This window comes from Anolis sagrei, chromosome 2 (genome assembly GCF_037176765.1).
Source record: "Anolis sagrei isolate rAnoSag1 chromosome 2, rAnoSag1.mat, whole genome shotgun sequence".
Taxonomy (NCBI): Eukaryota; Metazoa; Chordata; class Lepidosauria; order Squamata; family Dactyloidae; genus Anolis; species Anolis sagrei.
Window position 1 is genome coordinate 166940741 of NC_090022.1, and position 22792 is coordinate 166963532.

The window sequence follows — 22792 nt, forward strand, 5'->3', positions numbered from 1 at the left end:
AGGAGGGCCACGCCGGAAACGTTACCGTGGTGATGGTGCAAGACAGTTTTGAAGGTCTCAATGATCTTGAGGCAGTCGAGGAGATAGCCTTTGGCTTCAACGGAAGTTGGGCCACAGTTGAAGTGGAGGGAACCCTGGTCAATGGTTCAAGGGTTTGCTGGTAGAGTAAAGCCTTAGGAAGAGCCACTCTATTTTTTCGAGCCTGGGCCATGAAGGCCTAGCAATGGCAGCAAGAGCCGATAAAGTGGGATTCTCCAAGGCAGAGGAGGAACTTTGCATGCCCGTCGGAGTCTGGAAATTTCACAGTGCATTGAGTACACTGCTCAAATTGAGTGGTAGACATAGCGACAAAATTTTCAAAGCGAGCTTTGTGGCGGAAAAACAGGAACTGTGGAGTGTGCGGCCAGGGTGCCTTTTATGCCCTGGGGGGAGTGGGCGGGGTTACCACCAAAACTTCAGTTTTAAACTTTGGAAGTTTTCCATTGGAGCCTGTGCAGACGCAGATACTCTCTATGTGCATTCACAGAGTCCACGAAGAAAAAGGAATATGACTTTAAGCTCTCAAACCTAAAGAAAAATACAAAGTTGTGTGTGTGTGTGTGTATAGTTGGTGGTGGCAGTATTGAAATCAGGATGAGTCATACAATCAATGGCGTCTTAACAATTGAAGAAATACGGTATTTTTCCTCTTCCAAATCCGTACATTAATGCTTAAGAAAGGGCAGCACAACTTCTCACTTATAGCAAACAATGATTCTTGATACAGGGGATTTAACTGGTAGTTGTTGGTATAACTAGATATTTCATCATCATGCTCTCTGCCTCGAAACATAGGTAATGGGCCAGATTACTATAAAAAAGTCAAAACAAGGAAGCACCATAGTGAAACCAACTTACCACACAGAGCCCACTACACTGATGAAGTTAAGTCCTGCAGTGTTGGCCATGATCTGGTTGGTGGAAGTTCCTGAAGTGGTGGATGTTACCATGGTGGAAATAGGAATGGTCATTACAGGTAGTGCCTGGCTCAGAGACATTTGCTGCTGAGCAAACGGGGTGAGCAAGGCGGACAGAGGGGCGAAGCCTGAATCTTGGGGAGTAGGGGTGGCAGAAGGGGCAGTCAGAGTGGAGCTCTGAGCGTCAGGAGGAGGGTGTGGGGTCGATGAAGGGGTGCTGGTTGGAGGAGGAGCAGATGGCTTAGGAGTTCCAGACCCTGCTCATTGAGAAAAATAAAAAAGCACTAGTTTGTTATAAAGGTCCCTCTGTAAAATAATGTTCATGGACAGAGTGGAAAACAAAGAAGCCCCAAGGGTTAGGCACGGTGGCTCCTAACAGAAGCAGCACTTCAACGGCCACTCAACTTACGTTGCAAGACAACCCTTCCAGTCTCCCACTATTCCTGTAAGTCATCCTAGCACTAGTAACACATTTATGCCATGAACAACTTTATGTCCTTTTAACGTCCTTCAATAAAGCCTGTATAAAACATGTACAAAAATCATCTACACAGTACCATAGTACAACAGAGAGAAAAAACCAGATTGAACAAAAACGCAGACTATCACCAAATTGAGGAAAACAGTACAGAGTTCTCCGTAACTAGTCTGCTTAAGCTTTAAGGGAAGTAGCCATGATCATGACAGAAAGAAAAAACTGTCTTTTAATAGAGAGCATCAATTTGGCATGAAGACGTTGTATAAATGAAATGGGAACAAACAAACAAACAAAAAAAAAACCCAAAAGCTCTTGAGGTGTTTTCATTTTATGATTTTTTTTTAGCTTTCATGTCCTGCAGAAAGAAAGGAAAGAAATGTGAATGTCTAGAAGCTGTGAGTAAAGTCTTTTTACAGCAGCAAATGTGTGCAATATATACAGATCATACTGGCAACACAACCGGTGGAAAGGAGGGGAGAGGTTTGTGGGAATCAGACTGATCAAGGCTTCCTTAATGGTTTCTTTGTGCAAAACAGGAAGGCAGAAAAGACACCTTTGGAGCCATCCAAACAATTTCTGGACAGGGCTACACTATGCAGCAGGCTGAAGAAGTAAGTAAGTAGCTGTCCATTTTTATGGATTCCCTGCCACTTTCCTTTTGTAAATCTTTTAAAAGTGGGTAAACATCCACAGTTGTGATTTTTTATTTAAGAGATCTGCAGCACCAAGACTGCCCCACAAATCCAAACTCAACTTATTAAACATTTAACAAACTTGAGTGCAAGACTGAGATTATTCTCATTTTGTCTTCAACGATGATTTGTAAAACAGTAGAGTTTTTAAAAGTCAATTTAGTTTATTGTATTTCCACCTCTGGACTCACCACACTCACACACACACACACACACACAGAGATACAACTACTACACCATATTTGATGACATGTATGAAATTTTAGCTCCTTAAAATATGCAAAGGACAATTGGTCATAGCAAGCTGTTGTTGATACACTGCATTTTAGAAATATCTATGGTCACATTAATTGTCAGGCTGAATTAAAGAGAGACCAATGATGGTTGCATAAATGGATTACAACGTATACACAAATGGTGCATACATATAAGCGTATTTATACAGAGAAACAAATACAGTTTCAGCAAACAAAGTACATACAGTCAACAAGAGGCCTGCCTGAAGTGCTGCAGAAGTGTATATACAATCTGATGTGAGATGGACTTTAGGTTCTTCAATCAGCCAAGTTAGTAAGTTTACCACAAGAAGACTTAAGGGAGAATTTATAGCAGGACTCACTTTGTGAAGAGCTTGCTGGAGACACAGCTGCTGGAGAAAGCAAGCTCAGCTGATTCAGGTCCAGAGACTGCTTCCGAGACACTGAGGGAGGCTTTGGGGTAGGAGGCGGAGGAGTCGGGGCTTTCAGGTGGCCAGTTGACTGCTGTTGACTAAAAATACTACCTGAAAAACAAAATTAAGCTAATGTTGAAGGCTTTCACGGCCAGAATCACTGGGGTGTTGTGTGGTTTCTGAGCTGCATGGCCGTCTTCTAGCAGCATTTTCTCCTGACATTTTACCTGCATCTGTGGCTGGCATCTTCAGAAGATCCTTTTAAGATGCCAGCCACAGATGCAGGAAATACATCAGGAGAAAATGCTTCTAAAACACGGCCATACTGCCAGGTGGCTGTACTGGTGGCGGGGGGGGGGGGGGGGGGGACACCTGATTAGAGACACCTGAAGGAGCCTTGCGGAGGTACATCTTACCTCCACATCATTTTCTCTACAAGGAAGACTCTTCACTTCCTGCTCTGTCAGAGAGTTGAGGGAAGTATGCCAAGACTCCCAATACCTGCTACTAGTCTATGGGTAGGAGACTGTTCTTTGTCAAAAAGCCTGGCCAAGAGACAATTAGCCACTGAAAGTAGGGGAGTCTCATTATGGAAGCTGATCACATTACCCCTCTCCTGCATGAGACAACATCACAAAGCGTAACTGAGACAAAACCCTGAAAATAATCTACAAATATTGGAAGAGATATGAATAAATAGCAATCTTTGGAAGAAATCAAAATAAAATATTTTGGGGGGATGGAAAAAAAATCATTAAGGGGGGGAATGGCTTCAAACTGGTGGAGGCTCCTTCTTTGGAAGCTTTTAAACAGAGGCTGGATGGCCATCTGTCACGGGTGATTTGAATGAGATATTCCTGCTTCTTGGCAGGGGGTTGGACTGGATGGCCCATGAGGTCTCTTCCTACTCTATGATTCTATGATTCTATGAATGCAACAAGAAAGATTGAAGGAAATGATAAAAATACAATAAATTAATCTAGATTAAAAGGAAAAAGCTGGTGGACATTAGGATGGTAAATGTAAGGTGAAATTATGAGGAATGAATTTAAGTGAAAATATTTAAATTGTTACTTATCTACAAGTCATGCTAATACACTCTTTCAGTATTTGTTCATATTTAGCGTAAATTAAAGCAACTAGAATATATTTATTGATTGATTTATAGTCAGCCTTTGTCAGATATTGAAAATTAGCAGTGTATTTTAAATTACAAAAATGATGTTCAGGCACTGAAAAAGTTAAAATGGTGCCATGACTCAGCAAAACCAGCAGGTTGTTATAAGCAGATGTGCCTGTGATGTTAGCCCCTGAGTGAGAAGAGCCCAGTCTGCTAGGCGAGAGAAGCTGAAGCCTGCGCATGGGAGAAGCCCAGTGTATGAGCAGAGAAGCAAAGAACGAAGGAATTATTGTGATCGATATAAGATGGTGATGTATGTTGAAGGCTTTCATGGCTGGAATCACTGGCTTGCTGTGTTTTCTGGGCTGTATGACCATGTTCCAGAAGCATTATCTCCTGACATTTCACCCACATCTATGGCAGGCATCTTCAGAGGTTGTGAAGCCTGTTGGGAACTAAACAAGTGGGATTTATATATCTATGAAAAGTCCAGGTTGGGAGAAAGAACTCTTATCTGTTTGAGGCAAGTGTGTATGTTGCAATGTCCTGCCTGAAGCATGTGGACAATTTCAACAGAAAGGAGGAAACCATGAAAATGAACAAAATCTGGCTACCAGTATTAAAAAAAATATCTAAAACCAGGACAATAAATAAAGAGTAACACTAAAAACACAGGGGAATTACAGACAGGAAACTATCAGGGTCAGTTAACACCTCCCAACAAAGGATCCCCCCAGACAGCAAGCAGCTGGGCTTTGAAGCAGGTAGGCCATTCAATGGTAATCAAGGTGGCCAATTGCAACATTCACACTTGCCTCAAACAGACAGGTGTTCTTTCTCTCACCCTGGATATTCCACAGATATATAAACCCTACTTGTCTAGTTTTCAACAGACCACTCAATCTCTGAGGATGCTTGCCATAGATGTGGGTGAAACGTCAGGAGAGAATGCTTCTAGAACATGTCCAGACAGCCTGGAGAACTCACAGCAACCTGATGTATGTATTGTTTGTTGCTGAAATCTTCAACAAAAGATAGAAGAAAGAAAATAAAGCCTTGAATTAATTAAGACGAGCATAAGGCATTGCATTTATGCCTAGTTAAGTTTGATGAACTTTATTCGTGTTACAAGAAACCTTGTTTTGTAAATACTGAACTAGTGTTACTTTGGTTACAAGAAAAAGCCTCCAGAGGAAGTGAAAGACTGGTCTGTGTGTTTTTGTTCTTTTGGTCACTTTCTGGCTGATGCTGTTGGGTAACGCTGCTGCAGGTAGACTATACTACAATTCTCTTACTGGGAGGGTCTTTTGTTTGTAAGCCCACACGTTACAACTTTTCTCCCCATGGGGACTCAGGGCAGCCAACAGTCATACACCTTAGTCACAATTTAACACAAACAAATATAAAAATGAAAATAAAATACAATTAAATAATATAGTTTGGATTTCGGTTAAAATACAGTTAAAATATAATAAATACACTAAAATAGCATTTAAAACTCACAATCTCCCAGAGTTCCACCCACACCTCCCCAGCAGTGTGCCCTTTATCCTTCTCCAAATGCCTTGCCGACAGAGAAGTATAATTTAACATCTTGTTAGAATCCTTAGTTTGAAGAGGGGGAGGGGGTCAACTGTGTTTTTAATGTCTTTAATGTGTTTTTTGGGTTTATTTGTATTGTTAAAGAGCAGAGTTATAGGGATGGGAGGAGGTTGTGGGGTGGGTTTTTAAAGTTGTATCCTTTTGAAAACCTAATAAAAGATGTTTTAAAAAAATCTATAAAACTACTTTTTGAGAGTGGGGCTGGAACATTTTGCCCAAAATTCTTTATAAGCTAAACAAAGGACAGTGGTAAAAAGCTTTTACCTGATGAGCTGCCTCCTGAACTTGAAGGCATTTTGATGGGAGGTGGCCGGTGTTTCACACTTTTCCCCAATAATGATGGCTGAACATACCCTGATATACTCTCAGGCTGCTAAAAAGACACACACACAAACAAAAGTTATACAAAAACTGCAAAGAAGCAAAAATCCTATGTTCTGCAGGAAACTTCTTGAGGACAAAATAATGCTCCAGGTATAATGTGATATAAAATACTGAAAAACAGATCAGGGAGCTAAAATACCAGACTATGTAAACAGTTTAAATTCCCTGCTACCTAATTCTCTTCTTCAGGGTACCGATTCAGGCACACTTCAGTAACAGAAACAGTATTCCGCAGGTATATATTTATTTCGAAGGGAACACTATGTTACAAGAAGATAACCAAATGATTCTAGAACCAGAGCTCAAATTTAGAATGTTTCCTGGGAAATTTAACTCTATTTTTATTTGAATTCTGTAATGATTAATACTTATGTGCAGACAGTTTTAATGGTGCCTGCAAGTGTACCTTGACTGTCTTCCACTGTACTGAATAATTTCAATTCATTTATAAGAGGAAAATTATAGTTCTGTACTTGAGACAGTAGATTAACAAATCGACTAAGGATGATTTAAATACTTTGAAACTTCCAAAAAATGCCTCTGTTAAGACACTGGTTGCAGTTCTGTAGCACTGGAAAGGGATGTTTGCATTACCCCTATGACTACCACATGGGTTTCAGTTAAAGAAGGCTTAGCACTAAAGCCAGTATTGCTGCCCTTATTCTATGGTTTGAGTTGGCTTAGGGGTATGCCTGTTTGGCTAATCTTAAGTCGCTGCAATTTTTCAATGGTCACTGAATGTCCTGTAATATGTAGGAGCAACATACTTCAATTTCCTTCCCAGGAGAAAGTTCACTTAGATAGACTGCTCCATTTGTGTTATGAAACATCTTCACTGTGCATTTAGCTTCATTCTGAATGAGTTCCTGGTACTGACTGACCACTCTGCAAAATGACATTAAACAAAAGTCTTTCATTAGGTCAGAAAAATATTAAGGACAGATATATTCACTCAGTCACAAAACTAAATAAGCATTTTTGTGTTCCCTGTGCTTATCTATTACTTCCAGTTGGTCCATTGACTCAACTGACTGCAATTCCCATGGAACATGTTTTCCTCTACTATATAAAGCTTTGTATTTTACAAATATGGTCTCCTCTTATTTGAAGCCCTTCCAGGATCTGATTGGTCATGAGAAACGTAGGAATGTAGGAAATCAAATAAAGCAACTAAGGGCACACAAGAAAAATTATATGCAGAACATGCAAACTTACACATGTGTCCATTGTTTGCAAAAAGATTTGACATGCTATTATACAAAAGAAGGTCAGCCTTGACCAGAATCCTAAAGCAGAAGTTATTATTCAAGGGAACTAAAGGCTCAAAGAGAGATCCTGTTGGGGAGGGAAAAGGGTAGAGTTTGCTCACCACAGGTTTCAAGCACTGTCAGATTACAAGAAAGAGGAAAGAAAAAATGGGGCATATCTCTGGCAAAAGTAAGAGCCAGTTAGCAATGTAATTACAGAAACACTGATTAATACATACCTTACAGCTTCCGATTTTGAGCCAATAAGAAACCTGTAAACAACACATATTTAACAAATTTAAAAGTACAAATGATAAGCTGAATATGCCCCTGTTAGAAATAGAGCAATATAATAGGAGGAGGAGGAGGACTGTGGGCTACATGCACCCTGAACTTTTTTTGAAACAATTTCAACTTTCCAAGTCCTCAAGAAACAAAACAACCAAACCACAATAATACTATATAACATGGGTTATAAATGTCTTTTACTAATTGGTTGTATTCTTTTAAAAAAAAAAACCTTGGAAAAAGTTTATTAAAATGCAAAACCTATGTTTTTGCAGGACATCGTGCAGCACATTTTGCTATAGTTTTTCAATGAATATCTCATAGAGCCTCAACCAATTCAACATAGTTTCTGGTAGCCACAAAAACCAAGTTTCTGGGGTAGAACAACTATTTTCAAAGTAAGTACCACACAATTAAACAGGAAATAACACTTTCAAACCAGGAAAAGAAAATTATCCAAATTTTGTTACAAAGTGTAATTGTGAAAACAAACATGCCACCAAATTTACAAGAATTTCTTACCTGTGGGATTTGACAAAATTGGGTGGCATACAGCTACTAGCAGTTTGCCCTATAGAGTCATGGTTACAATGAAGCAGTAAAATTGACCCTTACTCTCAAGTTACAACCTTCTCTGTTTCTGTTGTCCAGGAACGCAAATTCCTGTTAGAGATCAGGCTGGAAACAAAGATGTCAAATTCCAGAACTCAGAAATATTTCCTCAGAGCCATTATGCACACCACCCTGTCCGCCAAAATCTAATAGATGTACCACTTACTGTGATGGAATGGCTAGGATCTCATTTTCTTCTTCGCTTTGAATCATCTGTATTTTGCCATAGTATAATGGATTCCCTAAAGACTGGAAAATTGTCAGTTTTGTTTTCTGCAGTTGACTTCCAACTTCACATTCAAAGACATAATCTTCTTTTATTTCCTGTTGAATAATAATAATAATAACAATAACTTTATTTTTATATCTCGCAACCATCTCCCCGAAGGGACTCGAGGTGACTTACAAGCGGGACCAAGCCCAGCACAACGAAGTTTTACAAACTAAAAACACATAAAAAACAAAAATATAACAATCTAATTAAACAAAAACATAGAAGTATAAAAATAATCATTAAAATGAATTAAAATATTGCAATAACCAGAGCTAGGGATAAGGTGGGCAAGATCAGAAAACAGAGAGGACATGGCATGGCTTGTGCAAAAGGCAGATTATAGGTCTAGGGCTGGAGTAAAGTGATGAGTACACTCAATGGTCAGTTTGGGCTGGGCATTCAAGGGCAGGGGCCTAACTATTATCAAACACAGGCTGGAAAATCCAGGGTTTGAGGTCACTGTGGAAGGTGGACAGAGTGGGTGCTAGACTAATCTCTCTGGGGATGAAGTTCTAGAGCCAGGGAGCCACCACTGAGAAGATCCTCTCTCTCATCTCCACCAACTGTGCCTGTGACAGAGGAGGGAGCGGGAAAAGGGCCTCCATGGCAGATAGAATAATAGAGTTAAAAGAGACCTGGTGGGCCATCCAGTCCAACCCCCTGCCGAGAAGCAGGAAAATCGCATTCAAAGCATCCCTGACAGATGGCCATATAGCCTCTTTTTAAAAGCTTCCAACAAAGGAGCCTCCACCACACTCCGGGGCAAAGAGTTCCACTGCTGAACGGCTCTCACAGTCAGGAAGTTCTTCCTAATGTTCAGATGTAGTTCGAAGCCATTTTTCCGCATCCTAGTCTCCGGGGCAGCAGAAAACAAGCTTGCTCCCTTCTCCCAATGACTTCCTCTCACATATTTATGCATAGCTATCATGTCTCCTCTCAGCCTTCTCTTCTTCAGGCTAAACATGCCTGGTTCTTTCAGCTGCTCCTCATAGGGCTTGTTCTCCAGACCCTTGATCATTTTAGTCACCCTCCTCTGGACACATTCCAGCTTATCAACATCTCCCTTCAATTGTGGTGCCCAGAATTGAACACAGTATTCCAGGTGTGGTTTAACCAAGGCAGAATATAGGGGAAGCATGACATCCCTGAATCTAGACACCAGACTCCTATTGATGCAGGCCAAAATCCCATTGGCTTTTTTCGTTGCATCACATTGTTGGCTCATGTTTAACTTGCTGTCCACGAGGACCCCAAGATCTTTTTCACACGTACTGCTCTCAAGCCACGCGAACCCCATTCTGTATCTTTGCATTTGGTTTTTCTGCCAAAGTGGAGTATCTTGCATTTGTCACTGTTGAACTTCATTTTCTTAGTTTTGGTCCATCTCTCTAATCTGTCAAGATCGTTTTGAATTCTTCTCCTGTCCTCTGGAGTATTTGCTATTCCTCCCAATTTGGTGTTGTCTGCAAACTTGATGATCATGCCTTCTAACCCTTCGTCTAAGTCATTAATAAAGATGTTGAACAGGACCAAGCCCAGGACGGAACCCTGCTTGTGGCACTCCACTCGTCACTTCGTTCCAGGATGAAGAGGAAACATTGGGGAGAATCACCCTCTGGGTTCGTCCACTTAACCAATTACAGATCCACATAACCGAAGTTTTGCCTAGCCCACAATGGACTAGTTTCCTTGCCAGAAGGTCATGGGGGACCTTGTCGAAGGCCTTACTGAAATCCAGGTACGCTACAACCACGGCATTCCCTGCATCTACCCAGCTTGTAACTCTATCGAAAAAAGAGATCAGATTAAAACAAAAGAGATCAGCTGAGTGTCAGCTGCATTAAGATCACTCTGACCAAAAGGTCATGAGTTCAAAGCCAGCCTGGGTTGGAGTGGGCTTCCAACCAATTGTGTAGCCTCTTTTCGACCTTTGAAACCTGAAAGACAGTTGCATCTGTCAAGTTGGAAAATTAGGTACCACCTTGTGTGGGGCTAAATTAACTAATTTATGAGGCCATAAAAAAGACTCCAGCAAAGCACTCCAGCAAAAGAATGAGAGGAATGCGGAAGTACTTCATCAGTGTCACAGATGGACGATGAAAGCAACAGCTCCCCTGGCGGCCAGAAAAAGTTAAATAGCCTCTGTGTATGTCTGTATACGTTGTATGTCAAATTGGCATTGGATATTTGCCATATATGTGTACATTGTAATCCGCCCTGAGTCCCCTGCAGGGTGAGAAGGGCGGAATATAAATACTGTAAATAAAATAAAAATAAAGAAATTAGTCTGGCATGACTTGTTTTTGATAAATCCGTGTTGACTATTAGCAATGACCGCATTTGTTTCTAAGTGTTTGCAGACCACTTCCTTAACAATCTTTTCCAGAATCTTGCCTGGTATCGACGTGAGGCTGACCGGGCAGTAATTGTTGGGTCATCCTTTTTTCCCTTCTTGAAGACTGGGACCACATTGGCCCTCCTCCAATCTACTGGAACCTTCTCCCGTTCTCCAAGAACTCACAAAGATAATTGCCAATGGTTCCGAAATGACTTCCGCTAGTACCTTCAATACTCTTGGGTGTAGTTGATCTGGCCCTGGGGACTTGAACTCCTTTAGAGTGGCCAGGTATTCCTGGATGACTTGTTTCCCAATTTGGGGTTGGATGTCCTCTAATCCCTCACCTACTCCATCTTGCTGAGGTTCCTTCTTCTCCAACTTCCTTTCCAAACTACTTTATCTTAACTCTCCCTTCCTTTCAAATGACCACTTCTATACTCACTCTCACACTTTCTTCTCTTTCTAATCTTGAACTAGTCTTTCTGCAAACTTCCTATATACTTACTCTAACCATCTTAACTCACTTCCTCATTCTCTCTACCTTCCTATTTCTTTCCCTACTTTTCACACTTGCTCTATTACACTATATCCCTAACTCTCCCCTCTATCCTCCTCACATTCTCCCTTCCAAAAAACCTTGTTTTCCTTACATTATTTTCCAAAGGATTTATTTACTTTTATTTATCATTACAATTAATTTAAATTTCTCCTTCTGTCAGGAATGTGACTGAAGAACCAGGAGTGTTTCAGGTTTCTTGAAGACTCATGACACCTGTGATGCACATCTACACTTGCCCATTTTCAGGATCTGCTCCTGAAGAAGAAAGGAGCCCTTGCATTGTACTGCAAGGAGAAATGCAATATATCTTATCCTGCCCGCTGCTCAGTGCTCTCTCTGTAGCACTTGATATTATCATTTATATCAGGATTTCTTAAACTGTTTCTACTTAGGACCCCTTTTTGCCAGAGAAATTTTTAGACAACCCCAGGGTTTTAGGTGTACAAAATAGGCATAAAAATCAAACATTTACTGTGCAAGACTTGATTAAGAGTCTGCATTTCTTTTTTGTGAAATGCAACTGAAGCATTTTCTGCAGAGTCCACTAAACACTACTTTGTTGCTAACAGATTTGTATAAGTTGGTGGCATTCAGAGACCTTTTACTGTTAACCAAGGGGACCCTATTATATCATATTGTGTAAATGGCTATGTTTATGCACATGACAAGTCACCTTCGTTGGGGTAACTACTCAATAAATAAAAGTAAACATTTAAATACAATAAAATACAGTTGACCCTCCGTAGTCATATATTCCACATTCAATGCTCAAAACTGGATTTTTTTGGAAATGACAAAAATTAGCCGACTTATGCATGAATATAAATAGTAGTTCGAAATCTTTCCCAAAATTTCTTTAGCTACCTAAACTCTCTTAAACTCAGACTGTTATTTAACACTCCCATATCTGTGGATGATAAGTTCCTGAACCTATCATGGAAAGAAGGAATCTATGAATAATAGCAAGCCCGTTTGTGATGGGAGACTTTCACTGAAAGTTACCATAGAGTTTCCCTTGAGAATCTAGAAAGTTCTTAGAGTTAGTCTCTCCAGGCATTCACTAGGTACTTTAACATGACCATATGCCAACTTCTGGCAGAATCACTTGGATGACCCAGAAAATTGCAGGCAGTTCCCAAGTTGCAAACATTCAACTTATATCCAACTCCTAGTTACAAACAGGGGTGAGACTACAGGAAGTGAGAGGAAATTATTCTCAGGAAGGGAAATTTACTTCTGGGAAATCATCATAGGAAAAAGTCTCAACTGATGCTTTATCACCAATTTTTCACAAGAACTCACAATTTTCCAAATTCAATACTTACAGGGACAGAAAGTGAGGTGAAACAGGGGAGCAGAGAGACACTACAGGGGTGTTATTGCTATCTAAAACTTAAAAAAAAACAGCTGGACTTACATATGTATTCAACTTAAGAACAAACCTAGAGAACCTATCTTTTTCCGGTCCCAATTCAAGATGCAGGTTATCACCTATAAAGCCCTAAACGGTTTGAGACCTTTGTGACCGTATCTCCCTCCATGTACCATCTCAGGCCCTCCGATCTTCTGGGGAGGCCCTTCTTTTGCCCCTACCAGTCTCACAAGCTCGCCTTGTAAGCACAAGGGAGAGAGCTTTTTCCTCAGTGGCTCCCCAACTCTGGAATTCACTACATGGAGAAATTAGGAAAGCCCCTACCCTAGAAACCTTTAAAAAGAACCTCAAAACCTGGCTCTTCTGTTGCGCCTTTGGTGAATAGGTATTCAATCCCACATTATCCCTCATGTGCAATGTTCTGTCACTGGAGTATACGTTTCCCCCCTCGTGGGAAAGCTTGATTCCACATCTCCCACTATAATGAGCCCTCCTTCACAAATAATTTGTTTCTCTTTTATCTCACCCGAATTTTTAACCAGTTTTAATTAGTTCTTTTAACCATTACATGTGGCTCGCCCATTGTCACTGTGTTTGTGTTTATTGCAATTTTTATATTGTTGTATATTTATATGTTTTATGTAATTATGATGTTTATTGTTTACTGTTTGCATTTTCGGTTTGCGTTTGGTCATTTTTGGTCATTCTTTATTGTAATTGTTGTTTGGCTTAGCTTCATGTAAGCCACTCTAAGTCCCCATAGGGGAGATGGTGGCAGGGTACAAATAAAGATTATTATTATTATTATTATTATTATTATTATTATTATTATCTTGTCCATAATCTGGGGATTGACTATAATAGTCAGATATAGGTGGGTGAAACTGCAAGTTTGGGGGTCCTATTACACTGTCATTTTTTGGATGAAGAAATCTGATAACCTGTAGGGAGAGTAATCTAAAGGTGATAGCTACTTACATGTGGTGGCCAAACACTTGGCTGCGAGTCATCAGTCTTGATAGATTTTTCCACTTTGGCATATTTTTCCACCTTTAGAAACATTAAGAGAAAAGTGCATTGGAATTAAAGCAGGCAACAAAAATTGAGTGGCCTAACACTTTTGATCAGCCAAAAAATACAGAACTAGATTTAAATATAACAACCACGCATTTAATACTTCTACAAATTGTAATGTTTCAAAGAGTGCAGAAGATCAGACATGAAGGTGGCATTCTGGAATTACAGGCACTCCCCGAGTTACAAACACCTGATTTACAAATGACTTATAGTTAAGAACCGGGGTGAGAACTCCAAAATAGGAATGTAAAAGAAAATGATGTTATAACGTCTCATCCAGGCTTTCCACTATTATATAAATACAATTGTAATAACATAGAACAGTTCAAATTATCCAGATAAGTCCTCCTCCTTCAAATTGCACTTATTTTCACCATTCTGCCTTACACTAATCTGGACAATAGTGACTGTTTTAACATCATTAACATATTGAATAAATGGTTACCAACTTAAATGAAATTCATGTAAATCTCCCCCCCCCCCCCCAATAGAGGGGGTTCTTAGTATCTACTGGGATTTGATTAACCAACCTTTGTAGATACCAAATTACATGGGTGCAAGTCCCATAATGTACCTTGATTTAAGAGTTTACTTTGTTCCGTGACCAAACTCTTAACTCAAAATGTCTTTAAGTTAGGATGCTCTTAAGTAGTTTCCACTGTATATGTCTCTGATATAAAATGGCAAAATCATAGTATGCTTTATGAAATTTGTTTTTATGAATATTCCTAACCAATAGATGGTGGAATCTGTAGATGCAGAATCTGTGAATACAGAGGACCAATTGCATACATTTACACATTATGGGCACAAAAAAATCCATAATAACTGTATTATTTTATAGAAAATAACCCTTTATTCATCTTGATTCAGTAAACTCATTTTGTGATTCTCTTTACACCACAGAGCTATTACCAATTGAGCTATCACACTGAGACCTCAAGCACAGTTAAGGAACTTTCACAAATACCTCACTAGTGTGCTGCCCCTCGAACTACAACTTACATCCACTTCTGATGGCATACTCAAATAGCAAGGAGGCTGTTTCCACATATCCACGCACTAAAAGGAGAAATAAAAAAAAAACAACAAAGTTAGGAAAATTGGCCATCAAGATTATTCATCCAATTCACTTTCCTCTAAAAATATACATACATTTCCAGCTTTGGAAATTTTGAGGTCATGCTGTGGGGCTGCTTTTCTCTCTCTTCTTCTATGCACATAATCTAATAATTTAAGCTGTGGTGGTGTTGAGCAATTAATCACTTCCTGCTGTCGATTCAAAGATGACCTGGAGTACCTCTTGAAGCACCTACAAAATATTGAAACAACTTTAAAAAAAGGAAATTTACAAGTCTAGACTGTATAACAGCATTCATCAAAAAAAGGGGGGGGGCAGAGCTCAGGCTTGCATAACAATTTGTTTTTATAAAAGGCTACATGGTAGCTAGTATCTACGTTTTTACATAAACATTTAAAATAAAATATTTCAAACCATCTATTCCCATAGATTTCCCCTTTCCAATACCGTTTCATTGGGCGGGTATTCATTTTCTGCTTGTTGTAGAGAACTCTGTTTGTTGTACATGTTACAGCGATTGAGGGATCTAGACACAGGGGTTCAGCTGTAGCTAGTATGAGCTGGCTTTCTAGTAGGAGTTTGTCTTCCTAAAACATGAACACAAACATTTCAATAATTTTATCAATAACAACAATATAACAACAACAACAACAAAGTAAGTACCTCAAGGTAACTTCTTTTTTATGTGACTAGCTGCATATCAGAAATATTTAGATAGCATTTTTATAACTCTCTTCAATAAGATTTTTCATTTTTTTCATAAGTTAATATATTCATATATACTATGAAAGCATCATTTTCATCAGCTAACCTATCTGATTGTACAGATACCACATTAATTTTAAGTCAACTTTATATTATTGTAACAGCTAGGTGACAGAAAATAAGAAAACAATTTTCATGAATTGGGTTATTTCTCTTACAGACAAATCACTGAATTACAGAACTGCTAAACCAGTGTTTCTCAACCTGTGGGTCAGGACCCCGGGGGGGGGGGGGGGGTGTTGCAAGGTAATGTCAGAGAGGTGATAGTCACCAAAGACTATCAGAAAATACAGTATTTTCTGTTGGTCATGGGGGTTCTGTGTGGGAAATTTGTCCCAATTCTCTCATTTGTAGGGTTCAGAATGCTCTTTGATTGTAGGTGAACTATAAATCCCGGCAACTACAACTCCCAAATGTCAAGGTCTAGCTTCCCCAAGCTCCACCAGTGTTCACATTTGGGCATAGTCGTGCCAAGTTTGGTGCAGATACATCATTGTTTGAGTTCACAGTGCTCTCTAGATGTGGGTGAACTACTCCAAAACTCAAGGTCAATGCTCACCAAACCCTTCCAGTATTTTCTGTTGATCGTGGGAGTTGTGTGCCAAAATTGGTTCAATTCCATCATCAATGGGGTTCAGAATGCTCTTTGATTGTTGGTGAACTATAAATCCCACCCTCCCCCCAACCCCACCAGTATTCAAAGTTGGGCATATAGGACATTTCCGCCAAATTTGATCCAGTGAATGAAAATACACCCTGCCTATCAGATATTTACATTACGATTCATAATAGTAGAAAAATAACAGTTATGAAGAAGCACGAAAATAATGTTATGGCTGGGGGACATCACAACATGAGGAACTGTATTAAAGGATCACAGCAATAGGAAGTTTGAGAACCAGTGTAACTGTAATATCTACCTGTGTCCATTTGTGGTTGTCACTTGTAATGGAATGAACATCACAAACCAATGTCTGAAAAAAAAGAAAATACTTATTATACATGAACAAGATATTGAAGGTCTAGTTTTTTTAATTAGAACAATGCAAATCCTAAAACATGAAGAACATACTTGCATTGTTGGACGTAAAAGAATGTGCCTGCTTTGATATGTTGAGGACTTCAGATTACCAGACTGTCTATAGTCACGTATTTCTGTTATGACACATCCACAATGAAAAATGTTGATCTGTTTAAAAGAGAATCATATATACAAATATACTCTATATGCATTAAGAATACCAAAACCTGAAATAATTATCTCTGGAAGTACAGTTTATATGTTTATTATTTTTTAAAATGTCTTCAGCAATGTACATACTTATCTACTCAAAGATAAACTGAGCTTTTCAGCCCTTTTGGGGGGGGGGGGGGCTAAAAAGCCTCCCTCAGCTTATAATGAGATCAAACCAGGCTACCTTGAAATTCAACATACAACTATGAACTTTTACCACATGTAACCACATGTAACACAGATTCTGTCGTTTACCTACTCCAATGTCCCTGTGAGCTCCTCTATGTGGGGATGACAAACAGACCTTTAAAAATCAGAATGCTTGCGCACCGCTCCCATATAAAAAATAAAGCTTCAGAATCTACCCTCTACTCTCATTTCATTGAAAAATCTCATTCCTATACTAGTTTCAAATTATGTGCTCTAGAAAGGATCATCACAAAACCTCATGGAGACATAAAAACGATTTTACTACAGAGGGAAGCCTTTTGGATATCGAAGCTACAGACAGTACACCCACATGGTTTAAACGACAGATTAGATCTTACTTGCTTTCTGTAATTGCCCGTAATTAGCTGATAATCTTTAAAAGGGAGTAGCCTCTTTGATATAATCACTCACTAATGGAAGTCAGTAGTATTCTACCCTTTGTTGAAATCTCACAGCAGAGCCATTTATTTAGCAAGTGGAAGTAAGTATGTTATTGTGTCAAATTTATATTGTAACTGGGTGCTGGTTAGCATATCTATTATTTTGTCCTCTTTAAATATTATTGCAAATGAATGAATGAAGGAACCTTGAAAGAAACCTGAAGAAGGAATACTCCTCTTGAAACAAGGACATAAAAACACTCGGAAACGTTGTTGTATTCCCAAGACTGTTTATCACATCTTGAATTCACATGGGACAATATTGGATATGTTGAAGTTTATCTACACGATCTTTGGAAGATCTGACAAATTATTTTGAAAAACATGAATATTATGTTTGTTACACTGTTGTAAATTGTCCGTGTGTTTGTTTCCCATGCTTGTGTATTATATGAGTTTGTTTGGTATTTTTCTTATTACTCCAATTGGTATTTGTGCTGAAGTTTATAGTAATAGGACATTTGTGTATTAACAGCAGAGACTGGAGGCCACTGCTTGCAATACATGATATATTTCTCTCTCTTCTCCTCCCTAAAATTGTGTTTTCTTTTCCAAGTAAGGTCAAAATGGAGGGAAGGAGGGAAAGGAGATGTATTTCATTTCCTCCTTATTTGTATGGCTCTCTTTCAAACCCACCCAATTTCCTGAACTTGCAGAGGGGAGAAAATCTAAACTAGAGCTCTTCCTTTCCCCACTTCAACTTCCTGGTCAACTTGAATTCTTTCTTGTGAGGAAAAAGCAGAATCTATTCCACTTCTCCCCCATATCTGTTTACAAAAGAAAATAAAGCCCTATGTTTGCAAAAGTCAGCAACAGAAGGTGTGCATTTCTTTTTATTCCTAAGGAAACAAAAAAGGTGGGGGGGGAGGTTGGAGGAGGAGGCTTTAAAAAGCCTTTTCTGGTTACTTTTAGAGAAATAAAAGAGGTGGGAAAGGGGAGGAGAAAAACGGCCAAAGGTTTTTTTTTTTTGGAGGGGCTTTGTTTGCATTTCTTCCTTGAGCAAATGCATGCCTGAAAGCTTGTAAATAATATATAGATTTCCCCCCTAGAAATACCTTAATTTTATATATGAATTTTCCCCTTATATGTTTCCAGGTCTTTGCAAATCCTATATACATACAGATATCTAGAGATTTCCATGTACCTCTATATCTGTATGAAATAGTTGCTTACCTGTAACTGCGTTTCTTCGAGTGGTGATCTGTGAAATTTGCATACATGGGAACATATGCACAACATTTTAGAAACTTCTAGAACTCTAGGAATGAAACATTTTGGCGGAGGCCCCAAACACACTCCCCATGTTGTATAAAGCCCTGTGGGTGGGTACCAGCCTTAGTTCCTTTTTCCGCTGTTCAAACAGCTGCTAGGAACCTATCTAGTCTCTTTAGTACCTTTAGGCCTTTCTCCTGGTTATTCAGACACCTTAGGGATCAGTTGGTTTTCCCTGTAATAGGCAGTAAGAGCACCTAGAGCTTCAGAGAGCTTCTGTTCAACCATCTCAAAGTTCTCTGCTTGAGCGGTAATGGCACGATCATCAGCATAGATGAAATTCTCTGTCCCTTCTGGCAGTGGCTAGTCATTTGTGTAGATGTTGAACATTGATGGAGCGAGCACGCTCCCCTGAGGCAGGCCGTTCTTCTGTTTCCGCCATCTGCTTCTCTGGCCCTGGAACTTCTCTGGCCCTGGGATCAGAAAATAACATGAAAATAACATGAAAAGGCATCTTTTGGCCCTCCGGGGGGGAGATTCTAGAGATGGCTCCATAAGCCTGTAGTGTTGCTATTTCCTCCTGCAGACATTCATAGGGGTTTGTGGCTCGGAAGACCCCAGTGCGGGATATGATTTGAATTCAATAGTGTTGTTGTTGTTGTTCATTCGTTCAGTCGTCTCCGACTCTTCGTGACCTCATGGACCAGCCTACGCCAGAGCTCCCTGTCGGCCGTTACCACCCCCAGCTCCCTCAAGGTCAGTCCAGTCACTTCAAGGATGCCATCCATCCATCTTGCCCTTGGTCGGCCCCTCTTCCTTTTGCCTTCCACTTTCCCCAGCATAATTGTCTTCTCTAGGCTTTCCTGTCTCCTCATGATGTGGCCAAAGTACTTCAACTTTGTCTCTAGTATCCTTCCCTCCAGTGAGCAGTCGGGCTTAATTTCCTGGAGGATGGACTGGTTGGATCTTCTCGCAGTACAAAGCACTCTCAGCACTTTCCTCCAACACCACAGCTCAAAAGCATCGATCTTCCTTCGCTCAGCCTTCCCTAAGGTCCAGCTCTCACATCCGTAGGTTACTACAGGGAATACCATGGCTTTGACTAGGCGGATCTTTGTTGCCAGTCTGATGTCTCTACTCTTCACTATTTTATCGAGACTGGACATTGCTCTCCTCCCAAGAAGTAAGCGTCTTCTGATTTCCTGGCTACAGTCTGCATCTGCAGTAATCTTTGCACCTAGAAATACAAAGTCTGTCACGGCCTCCACGGTTTCTCTCTCTATTTTCCAGTTGTCAATCATTCTTGTTGCCATAATCTTGGTTTTTTTGACGTTTAGCTGCAACCCGGCTTTTGCGCTTCTCTTCTTTCACCTTGATTAGAAGGCTCCTCAGCTCCTCCTCGCTTTCGGCCATCAGAGTGGTGTCATCTGCATATCTGAGGTTGTTAATGTTTCTTCCAGCAATTTTCACCCCAGCTTTGCATTCATCCAGCCCCGCACATCGCATGATGTGTTCTGCATACAAGTTAAAAAGGTTGGGTGAGAGTATGCAGCCTTGCCGTACACCTTTCCCAATCTTGAACCAGTCTGTTGTTCCGTGGTCAGTTCTGACTGTTGCCACTTGGTCCTTGTACAGATTCCTCAGGAGAGAGACAAGGTGGCTTGGGATGCCCATCCCACTAAGAACTTGCCACAATTTATTATGATCCACACAGTCAAAGGCTTTAGAATAGTCAATGAAGCAGAAGTAGATGTTTTTCGGAAACTCCCTGCCTTTCTCCATTATCCAGCGGATATTGGCAATCTGGTCTCTCGTTCCTCTGCCTTTTCTAAACCCAGCTTGAACATCTGGCAACTCTCGCTCCATGTATTGCTGGAGTCTTCCTTGCAGGATCTTGAGCATTACCTTACTGGCATGAGAAATAAGGGCCACTGTACGGAAGTTTGAGCAGTCTTTCGCATTTCCCTTTTTTGGTATGGGGATATAAGTTGATTTTTTCCAGTCTGATGGCCATTCTTGTGTTTTCCATATTTGCTGGCAAATGGCATGCATCACCTTGACAGCATCATCTTTTAAGATTTTAAACAGTTCAGCTGGGAAGACTAAATGGACCAGTACAACCAGAGATATGTCGGTATGCCATTGGAAGATGGGACTCCCAGGTCGGAAGATGGCCAAAATGCTACTGGGGAGGAGCAGAGGATAAGTTCAACTAGCCCCAGATGTGATGACGCAGCTAGCTCAAAGCCGAAAGGAAGGCTAGCGGCCGACGGTACTGGAGGCGAACGACGAATCCGATGCTCTAAAGATCAACACACCATAGGAACCTGGAATGTAAGATCTATGAGCCAGGGCAAATTGGATGTTGTTATTGGTGAGATGTCAAGACTAAAGATAGACATTCTGGGGGTCAGCGAACTGAAATGGACTGGAATGGGCCACTTCACATCAGATGACCACCAGATCTACTACTGTGGACAAGAGGAACATCGAAGAAATGGAGTAGCCTTCATAATTAATAAGAAATTCGCTAAAGCGGTGCTTGGATACAACCCAAAAAATGACAGAATGATCTCAATTCGAGTGCAAGGAAAGCCTTTCAACATTACAGTGATCCAAATATACGCCCCAACCACAGCTGCTGAAGAAGCAGAAGTAGATCAGTTCTATGAGGATCTGCAGGACCTACTGGATAATACACCAAAAAGAGACATTATTTTCATTACAGGAGACTGGAATGCCAAGGTGGGAAGTCAAATGACAACTGGGATCACAGGCAAGCATGGTCTGGGAGAACAAAATGAAGCGGGACGCAGGCTGATAGAATTCTGCCAGGAAAACTCGCTGTGTATAACGAATACTCTCTTCCAACAACCTAAAAGACGGCTTTATACATGGACCTCACCAGATGGTCAACACCGAAATCAGATTGACTACATCCTTTGCAGCCAAAGGTGGCGGACATCCATCCAGTCGGTGAAAACAAGACCTGGGGCTGACTGTAGCTCAGATCACGAACTTCTTATTGCCCAATTTAGAATAAAACTAAAGAGATCAGGGAAAATACACAGACCAGTTAGATATGATCTCACTAACATTCCTAGCGAATATACAGTGGAAGTGAAGAACAGATTTGAAGGACTAGATTTAGTAAACAGAGTCCCAGAAGAACTATGGACAGAAGTCCGCGACATTGTTCAGGAGGCGGCAACAAAGTACGTTCAATAGTGTACCCCTTCTCAATAATATTCAGGACCCATGAGTCTGATATTACGGGTCTCTATGCCTGTAGGAACAGAACCACCTGGTCCAGAAAGACAGGGTAGGTATCTTGCTTAAATGGAACTTTCAATTCAGAGTGTTGCTCCAATGGGCTAACAGATAAACTTGAGTTAGAAACACACAAACTTGAAGAAAGAACAGAGGAAATGCTTTCACCTCTTGGGCTAAAAGCAGTGCTTTGGCTTGTTACCTTGTTTGCCTCTGCCTCATTGCTGAGACTTGAAGGGAAAGGATAGTTTCTTGGCCAATAAGGTGCGGAACGGAGGTCTTTGTTTCTCTTTGTAGGCTGGTGGACTAAATTTTCTATGGTAGTGTTGTCCCCAACGTTGCCTTTGGTGCTGTTGATAGGTAGGCAGAAAGCCATTATTTACGAGCCATTTGTCTCATCCTATGAATATATTTGAGTTGAGAGCCTGTATCTGGATTAAAGAGACCTGCCTCATCCAGTGGGAGATCTTCAATTAGCAGTTTCGCTGAAGTAGACAAGCTGCCACCCTAAGCTGGGCGTGAGGTCTTAGTGTCACCGCTCCTGCTAGGAGTTTGCCTGAGATGTCTGTGGTATTTTTTGCAAGTTCTTTCTGCAAGTTGGAGAGAAGGCAGGCCTCTTGTTGGAAAGTTTTTGTCAATGACTGGTCTTCTTTGAGGAGGTGGTCCAGATAAGGGGTAATTTTGCACCACAGATAACATTGGTAAGCACCCATATAGAAAGGGTAGCATGCTATGCAGGCAAAAAGACGATGACTAAAACTTTTCCCCTAGATTGTCTAGTTTCTTCCCTTCCTTGTCTGCTGGGGTGGATTGGGCTCTTAGAGTAGATTTTGGCTGAGTAACATCTACTACAATCGAGTTCGGTTTGTGCTGTTTAGATAGCCATGAGGCTCCTGATAGCTCTACACTGT

General features: G+C 40.4%; 1 protein-coding gene across 14 annotated transcripts in view; it reads right to left on the reverse strand.

The window, feature by feature from the left end:
* The window catches only part of SUPT20H (SPT20 homolog, SAGA complex component), a 101964-nt gene that overhangs the window by 42648 nt on the left and 36524 nt on the right, over positions 1-22792 (reverse strand). For 8 of the 14 annotated variants that reach the window (XM_067464064.1, XM_060763433.2, XM_067464065.1 and 5 more), the window contains exons 8-19: positions 16588-16704; positions 16436-16489; positions 15198-15337; positions 14825-14981; positions 14675-14731; positions 13571-13642; positions 8216-8373; positions 7389-7421; positions 6670-6787; positions 5783-5891; positions 2746-2907; positions 898-1213 (exon numbers count right to left, since the gene is read on the reverse strand). In XM_067464064.1, the coding sequence (XP_067320165.1) occupies positions 898-1213; positions 2746-2907; positions 5783-5891; positions 6670-6787; positions 7389-7421; positions 8216-8373; positions 13571-13642; positions 14675-14731; positions 14825-14981; positions 15198-15337; positions 16436-16489; positions 16588-16704 (1493 nt within the window). Of the gene's footprint in view, positions 1-897; positions 1790-2745; positions 2908-5782; positions 5892-6669; positions 6788-7388; positions 7422-8215; positions 8374-13570; positions 13643-14674; positions 14732-14824; positions 14982-15197; positions 15338-16435; positions 16490-16587; positions 16705-22792 lie in introns of those variants that run through there. The other 6 variants (XM_067464070.1, XM_067464069.1, XM_067464071.1 and 3 more) reach the window with 3 other exon arrangements.